Source organism: Chionomys nivalis, chromosome 16, assembly GCF_950005125.1.
Source record: "Chionomys nivalis chromosome 16, mChiNiv1.1, whole genome shotgun sequence".
NCBI lineage: Eukaryota > Metazoa > Chordata > Mammalia > Rodentia > Cricetidae > Chionomys > Chionomys nivalis.
In genome coordinates this window covers 65,747,699-65,756,586 of record NC_080101.1, presented here as the reverse complement: position 1 = coordinate 65,756,586, position 8,888 = coordinate 65,747,699, and the positions used below count along the sequence as shown (strand labels likewise).

General features: G+C 36.6%; 1 protein-coding gene across 2 annotated transcripts in view; it reads right to left on the bottom strand.

Annotated features, from left to right (window-relative positions):
• Window positions 1-4,068: 4,068 nt before the first annotated feature.
• LOC130888157 (zinc finger protein 431-like) overlaps window positions 4,069-8,888 on the bottom strand; it is a 44,558-nt gene continuing 39,738 nt past the window's right edge. For both annotated transcript variants that reach the window (XM_057791042.1, XM_057791041.1), the window contains one exon: window positions 4,069-8,431. In XM_057791042.1, coding sequence (XP_057647025.1) covers window positions 6,769-8,431 — 1,663 coding nt within the window. In that variant the 3' untranslated portion in view covers window positions 4,069-6,768. The remainder of the gene's footprint in view (window positions 8,432-8,888) is intronic.

Sequence of the window (8,888 nt, the reverse complement as noted above, 5' to 3'; positions counted from 1 at the left end):
AAAAATGCAACACTCCTTTTACTTCTAACAATGTAGTGAAGTGTTTACAGAGACTGCATTTATTTTGAGGGAAACAATTGTGTTTTTCACGAAAGCATTTCAGAAACTAAATAAACGTTTAAAAGAAAGGACTTATCTTTCCAACTACAGTACATAGAACGCAACTGAACATTCCTTTCACTTTAACAATGCTTTGAAGTGTTGAAAGAGAGTGCTTCTCTTTTGAGAGAAATGGTTGTGTGTTTCTCACGAAAGCTTCTAAGAAGATAAATACACATTCAAAGAAAGGGCTTATCTTTCCAACTAGAGCATATAAAAAGTAATTGAACATCCTATCACTTTTTTTTATTGTCAATTTCTTTTTTTTATTCTTTTTTAATTAAAATTTCCAACTGCTCCCAGTTTCCCATTTCCCTCCCTCTCCTCCCACATATTGCCCCCTCCCCCCACTCCCCTCCCCCATCCCCACTCCTCTTCTCCTCCCCCCAGTCCATTCCCCCTCCCTCTCGATACTGAAGAGCAGTCCAAATTCCCTGCCCTACAGGAAGACCAAGGTCCTCCCACTTCCATCCAGGCCCAGGAAGGTGAGCATCCAATCAGGCTAAGCTCCCACAAAGCCAGTTCATGTATTAGGATCGAAACCTAGTGCCATTGTCCTTGGCTTCTCATCAGCCTTCATTGTCCGCCATGTTCAGAGAGTCCAGTTTCAACCCATGCTTATTCAGTCCCAGTCCAGCTGGCCTTGGAGAGCTCCCAATAGATCAGTTCCACTGTCACAGTGGGTGGGTGCACGCCTCGTGGTACTGATTTCCTTGCTCATGTTCTCCCTCCTTCTGCTCCTCATTTGGACCTTAAGAGCTCAGACCGTTGCTCCACTTTGGGTCTCTGTCTCTCTCTCGATCTATCGCCAGATGAAAGTTCCTGTGCCATTCTCCTTGGCCTCTCGTCAGCTCTCATTGTCCGCCACATTCAGAGAGTCCGGTTTTATCCCATGTTTTTTCAGTAGCAGTCGAGCTGGCCTTGGTGAGCTCCCAATAGATCGGCCCCACTGTCTCAGTGGTTGGGTGCACCCCTCATGGTCCTGACTTCCTTGTTCATGTTCTCTCTCCTTCTGCTCCTCATTATAACCTTGGGAGCTCAGTCCGGTGCTCCAGTGTGGGTCTCTGGCTCTATCTCCATCCATCGCTAGATGAAGGTTCTATGGCGATATGCAAGATATTCATCAGTATGATTATAGGATAGGTTCATTTCAGGTTCCCTATCCTCAGGTGCCCCAATGAACTAACTGGGGACATTGCCCTGGGCATCTGGTAGCCATTCCAAGTTCAAGTCTCTTGCCAACCCTTAGGTGGCTCCCTTAACTAAGGTATGAGTTTCCCTGCTCCCCTATCCAACCTTCCTTTATCCCCAATCACCCCGATTCCCCCAGTTCCCCTCATCTTCTCCTTCACACTTTTCTCTCCATCCTATCACTTCTAACAATGCTTTGAAGTGTTTGAAGAGAGTGCTTCTCTTTCGAGAGAAATGATTGTGCATTTTTCACAAAAGCTTCTGATAGCTAAATACACTTTCAAAAGAAAGTGTTTATCTTTCCAACTACAGCATATAGAAAGGAACTGAATATTCCTTTCACTTCTTACAAAGTTTTGAAGTGTTTGAAGAGAGTGCTTCTCTTTTGAGGGAAATAATTTTGGGTTTCTCATGAAGCTTCTAAGAAGCTAAATACACTTTCAAAGAAAGGGCTTATGTTTCCAACTAGAGCATAAAAAAAGTAATTGTGTTTGAAAAAATTTCATCTCTTTTGAAAGAAATGCATGTGCGTTTCTCAATAAAGTTTCTAAAGCAGTGGCTACACTTTCAAAAGAAAGTGCTTATCTTTCAAAATACAGCATTTGGAAAAGAATGCAACACTCCTTTCACTTCTAACAATGCTTTGAAGTCTTTGAAGATAGTGCTTCTCTTTGAGTGAAACAAATATGCATTTTCACTAAAGCTTCTAAAGAATTAAGTACACATTTAAAAGAAAGTGCTAATCTTTCAAATTACAGCATTTAGAAAGTAATGATCGTGTTCTTTCATTTCTAACAATGCTTTCAAGTGTTTGAAGAAAGTTCTTTTAGAGAAAAACATGTGTTTCTCACTGAAGAATCTAAAAGTAAGTACACTTTCAAAAGAAAGAGCTTATCTTTCAAACTACAGCATTTAGAAGGAAATGCAACACTCCTTTCCCTTCTAACAATGCTTTGAAGTGTTTGAAGTATGATCTTCTCTTTTGAGACAAACTGATGTGCGTTTCTCACATAAGCTTCTAAAGTAAGATACACTTTCAAACAAAAATGCTTATCTTTCAAAGTACAGCATTTAGAAAGAAATGCAACACTCCTTTCACTTCTATGTAGTGATGAGGTGAGTGCATTTCATCATGCCCGGCTCACGCATGGTTAGCTTAACACCCGAAATAACAACACATAAATTGTATTCATTTAAACATTGCTTGGCCCGTTAGCTTTCGCCTCTTACTGGCTAACTCTCACATCTTGCTTAACCCATATTTAGTTATCTGTGTAGCACCATGAGGTGGTGGCTTACAGGGAAAGATTCAGCATTTCTGACCTGGCAGCTGGCTCCATAGCATCTCACCAACTATGGTCTTTTGGGGTTCTTGATTCATGAAAGAGTCTGCGAGACATTCTGCAGGACACAGTAGAAAGTGACTGAACTGCCTTTGAAATTTCCTACGTCATGGAATGTCTGTTGGATACTATGGGCATGTAGGCTGAAGATGGATGCCCCAATGGTACAGAGGAACTTTGGATGGACTGTCCAGGCAGCAAGATGCCTCTGTCATTTCTAGAGTTTTGGAAGTTGCTTACTTCTTGTTTACTTAGGTAATGTTATATCCTTCTGGAGTCTTTGATGGAGTTGAAGAATGGTTAATTATAGTTATAGTTTTCCTTTGTTATTATAAAAGGTTAAATAGATATAAATATTGTAACTGTAATTATTGCTTGATAACTGTTTTGTTATATGTAATTTTACTATGTTAAAGTTAAAGCCTTTCTTTTATGTTTAAACAGAAAAAAAGGAAATGATGGAGAAGGGTCAATCTGTCTATGTGTTACTTTCATTGGTTAATAAAGAAACTGCCTTGGCCCTTTAATAGAACAGAAAATAAGGTAGGTGGAGTAGACTGAACAGAATGCTGGGAGAAAGAAGCTGAGTCAGGCAGTTGCCATGACTCTCCTCTCCAAGACAGATGCAGGTTAAGATCCTTTCCAGTAAGCCACCACCTCGTGGTTCTACACAGATTAATAGAAATAGGTTAATCAAGATGTAAGAATTAGTCAATAAGAGGCTAGAACTAATGGGCCAGGCAGTGCTTAAAAGAATACAATTTGTGTGTTGTTATTTCAGGTGTAAAGCTAGCCGGGTGGTGGGAAGCAGCCCACCACTCCTATTTCTACAGTTAATCTTAAAAACCATTAGCAAGGAACTTGGTCTAATCTAAAACTACTTGGAAGTTTCATATCAGCTAATAGTGTACAGCTATTTTGGCACCTGGGGAAATACAGCTGTTTCCATCTAACACTTGATTTGTGAAGTATTTCTTTGTATTCATTTGTATTCTTTACAACTCTGTATGAACTGTCACTGATAATATTCATTAAAAATACAGCAGAACAAGGGGTCATCTCCTTAAAAGATAAAAATGCCTAGTAGATTGGGATGTAATTGTGAGATAAACACACTAGATACAGGCAGTGGTGGACTCCCTATAGACACAAGGGAAAAATTGCAATACCACCTGTGAAATTACACACAAAAGCAAAAGATATTCTGGAGTCTCTAACATTCTGGCCTTGCTTAATAAGGCTTCTCATTAGAAAACTTCTTCCTGCTGAGTTGAAACCTTGAATATTAATTGCCATTTGCTCTTCTTATGACATGGCTTCTGACAGGATTCAATACCTTTCTACACATCTGTTAATGAACACTCCATAGTCTTCTTATTTTCAGTTAACACAGTTTTATTAATGAGTAAAGATAACAAAAGGTTTTGTTGTAACCAGTCAGAGTACAGTTGGATTATATTAGGAAAAGTTCCATAATTTGAGATGTGAGTTTTCCTTTTGGAATCTTTTTAGAGATAGAATAATTTTAAATAGTCTTGGCTATCCTGGAACTCACTATGGAGACTAAACTGTCCTCAAAGTAAGAGAGAGTGGCATCTATCTCTAAAGTGCTGGAATTGCAGGCATACAACTCTAAGTCCAGCTGAGATGTTTTACAATGACCTATATTTGAATTAGAGAATTAAATGATAAAATAAAGATTTAGAAAGGATCAATCAATATTCTAATGAACAATAATAATTCCTGAAACTATTAAACTGGTAAACCATTTCATATATTCTCAATAATTGGGCTATTTTATCAATTTCATCCATTTAAAAATGCTTCTATGTGTCTATGCATTTATCATGATGTGTATGTGGTAGTGAGAGGAAAATTTAGAGTTGTCTCTTATCTCTTTCACTATGTGAGTTCTAAAGGTGAAACTCAGGGAGATATTTGGCTACAGGTGAACTCAGTGGCACTTATTTGGTTTAAAAATTATTTATATATGTGCCTTTGTGGGAAGGAGCATATGCTATAGCCCAAGTGTAGAAAAATTAGAAAAATTTCTAGGATTAATATGGATCTCACAGAGATTTAATTCAGGTCATCAAGTCTTTTAAACAGTGCTTAGCTCTCAGAAAGAACTAAAACATTCCATAAAAAAGAAAAAGATAGCAATGTAACATTTTCATTTGTAATTTATTATTCAATTTGTCCTATTTTCATCTATCTTTCCATGGAAATATGTTTACATTCTGAAAACACAAGCTTACTGACATAACAATTCAACTAATCTTATTTGAGCATCAGCCAGAGAACACAGTGGGCAATTTCTCTGGTGTGTAAGCTCATCTTGATCACCACATGAATGGAACAAGGTAGATTTCACAAAGTTGACTTCCAATCTCCACATATGTTTCATGGCCTAAAAACCCATAATAATGTTACACACACACACACACACACACACAGAGAGAGAGAGAGAGAGAGAGAGAGAGAGAGAGAGAGACAAGCACACTTTAAAACAATATCATTATCATTACAAATGGAAAACTGATGGGGACAACAAGATGCATGAAACTTCAAATAGTATATCAATAGAATATCAAGAAATGTTGAGAGATACACTATAGGTTGCTGATTATCTCAGCTCATTACATCTCTACTAAATAGATCAAAATGCTGCTTTGGATAAACACATGAGAAATTTAATGTTTCTTATATTCTCTTCTATTAACTATTATAACATTAATATTGTTAAAATGTGTTGTATAGACAAAATAGCAAACAGTGACATTACATTATCTAACTCCTAGTTGTACTCAGGAAACTGACACATGAGGATCATGAATTTAAATACATACCTATTTACTGACATCCATGCTAGAATGGATAACAAACAACATTTCAGGAAATTTGTTTAAAAACATGAAAATTAAAACCAGGAACAACAATCCACTACCCTTTCACAGACATATTTACTTGGAAAGCATGATCACACACTGCTTGTTATTTAAATAAAAATGGTTCACTTAGGTGATGGGCATCCCATTCTATACATTGAAGAAAAGAAAATTATGGATTATGGTCAAAGTACTAACTGGAGTATTCTGTGAGGCTGGGTCATTTCATCCAGCAATTTGGAGGCTGTTCTGTATGCAAAACTCAGAGAAATTGCAAAACTGGTGCTCTAAAACACTGGATCAGTGGCCATCCATTTCCACTGGAGATTTTTTTTCGGGAGCTCTTCCTTGATCAAAGCTTATTTTCCTTAGCCTAAAATAAATTCACAGCCTCTCATTTCCTGTGAAAACAAAAACAAAACCTGTTCTCCAAAGTAACATATCTTTTGACTTAAATTGCAATGTCAAGACATTTTGAAAATATATAGGTTGTATTAATCCAAAAGCATTTATAATTGTCTTTTAGGAGCTGTTGTTCCTCCTTCCTCTGCAGCCAAACACTTGAAAGAACACAATATTATACAGTATTCAGATTATCTGTGTATTTTCCATGATTATGTAGCTTTTTTTCTCTATTTCTTTCAGTTTTACTTTTAATCTTTGGTTTATCCAGTCGGGGTTTCGCTGTACACCTTTGACTGTCCTGGATACCAGGCTGGCTTGAACTGAGATCCATAATAATGCTTGAAGAGCATGCCAATTTTTTTTTCTGCAGAATAAAGTGGCTGCTTATAAGTTACAATGGCAGAGTTCAATAAAATAACTACAACAACAACAACAACAAAAAAGAATCTTGTTTAATTGAATATAAGTGTTTTGGCTATAAATCTTACCAGATACTTAACATAGATTCCATTCAGTATGAGTTATTTTCCAATCCTCAAAGTCTAATACGTTCAAAGGCTTTAACAGACCAATTACACAAGTTTTACTCTTATACTACTACCATGACTTGCAAAACTTTGTTACACTGACTACATTTAGAGGGTTTCTTTGCAGTATGATCTTTTATGATTTTGAAAATACTGATATATGTAACAGCTTTATCATATTACATGTGTATGTTTTTTCTCCAGAATGTTCTTTTAGTACTCAGAGACTGATTTGAGACACAAAAGTCTTTCCACATTGAGTATATTCATAGGGTTTCTCTATAGTATGTGATCAATCATACCTATGAAGAGAATTCAGTGTACAAAGGCATTTGCAAATTGAGGGCACTCAAAGAGTTTCTCTTCAGTATGTGCCCTTTTATGTATTCGGAAACTGCTTTGAGATACAAAGGCTATACTACATTGATTACATTCATAGGGTTTCTCTCCATTATGTGTTCTTTCATGCCTCTGAAGATAACAATGCCGTGCAAAGCCTTTTGAACAATGAGTACATTTATAGGGTTTCTCTTCAGTGTGTGTTCTTTTATGCCTTTGAAGATAACTATGTTCTGTAAAGGCTTTTCCACACTGAACACATTTATAGGGTTTCTCTCCAGTATGGATTCTTTTATGTCTTTGTAGAACACTAGGATGTGCAAAGGCTTTTCCACACTGAGAACAATGATAGGGTTTCCCTCCAGTATGTATTCTGTTATGCCTATGTAGCACACTGGGATGTGAAAAAACTTTTCCACAATAATTACATTCATAGAGTTTCTCTTCAGTATGTATTCTTTCATGCCTTTGAAGATGACCATGTTGTGCAAAGGCTTTTCCACATCGAATACATACATAGGGTTTCTCTCCACTATGTGTTCTTCTGTGTTTTTGAAGACGACTTTGGCATACAAAAGCTTTACCACATTGAGAACATTCACAGGGTTTCTCTCCGGTATGTGCTCTTTTATGTAGTCTGAAACTACTTTGACAAACAAAGGCCTTACCACACTGATTACATTCATAGGGTTTCACTCCAGTATGTGTTTTTTCATGCCTGTGAAGTGAATTTTGATGTACAAAGGCTTTTCCACATTGAGTGCATAAATAAGATTTCTCTCCAGTATGTGTTATTTTATGCATTTGAAGATATCTGTGTTGCGAAAAGGCTTTACCACATTGATTACATTCATAGGGTTTCTCTCCAGTATGTGTTCGTTTATGCATTCGGAGACTAGTTTGATATACAAAGACTTTTCCACATTGATTACATTCATAGGGTTTCTCTCCAGTATGTATTCTTTTATGCCTTTGAAGATAACTGTGTTCTGCAAAGGCTTTTCCACATTGAGTACATTCATAGGGTTTCTCTCCAGTATGTGTTCGTTTATGCATGTGGAGACTTCTTTGTACTGCAAATACTTTGCCACATTGATTACAGTCAAAAGGTTTTTCTCCAGTATGTGTTCTTTCATGCATTTGAAGAATATTAAGACGTGCAAAGGCTTTTCCACAATGAGTACATTCATAGGGTTTCTCTCCAGTATGTGTTCTTTTATGCATTTGAAGAGTACTGTGTTGTGAAAAGGCTTTACCGCATTGAGTACATTCAAAGGGTTTCTCGCCAGTATGTGTTCTTTTATGTATTTGAAGATTACTGTGTTGTGAAAAGGCTTTTCCACATTGAGTACATTCATAGGGTTTCTCGCCAGTATGTGTTCTTTTATGTATTTGAAGACGACTGTATCGTGAAAAGGCTTTACCACACTGATCACATTCATGGCATTTTGCTGCACTATGGCTTCCTTTATGTATTTGGAAACTATTATGACATTCAAAGGCATCACCATATTGACCACCTTCATAGAGCTTCTGACCACTATGAATTCTTTCATGTCTTTGAAGATAACTGCGATATGGAAAGGCTTTAACCCACTGAGTATATTCAGAAGGTTGTTCTGAATGACTTCTTTTATGCCTGCAAGGATAATTGGCACATGTAATATCTTTACAACATTCATTACACTATTGAATCTTTATATCTGTATGAGTTAATTTTACAAATTAATTTGTTCTAACTATAAAGAGGATTCAGATCTTAAGCTTTTACCCCTTTGTTTGCACTAATGTTGTTCTCCTTCATTAAAGACTGTTTTGCATCTTTGAAGATGCCTGTGATGGAAAGAGTCTTTATTACCTTGCTCACATTTATGGCATCTTTTTTCTCTATGAGATTTTTCACTTATTATAACAGTACTGGAAGAATTCAGACCTTTACCCCAATTATTCCACTGTTAATTTTTTTATATTGTAAGTCATACTACATTTGTAAAGTCTGACAGGACAAAGAGAAGTTTATACACATTCCTATTACTCAATGGACTTTTCTGCACTATGAGTTTGTTGATGTATTCCCAAAGAAGTTGGAAAACCAA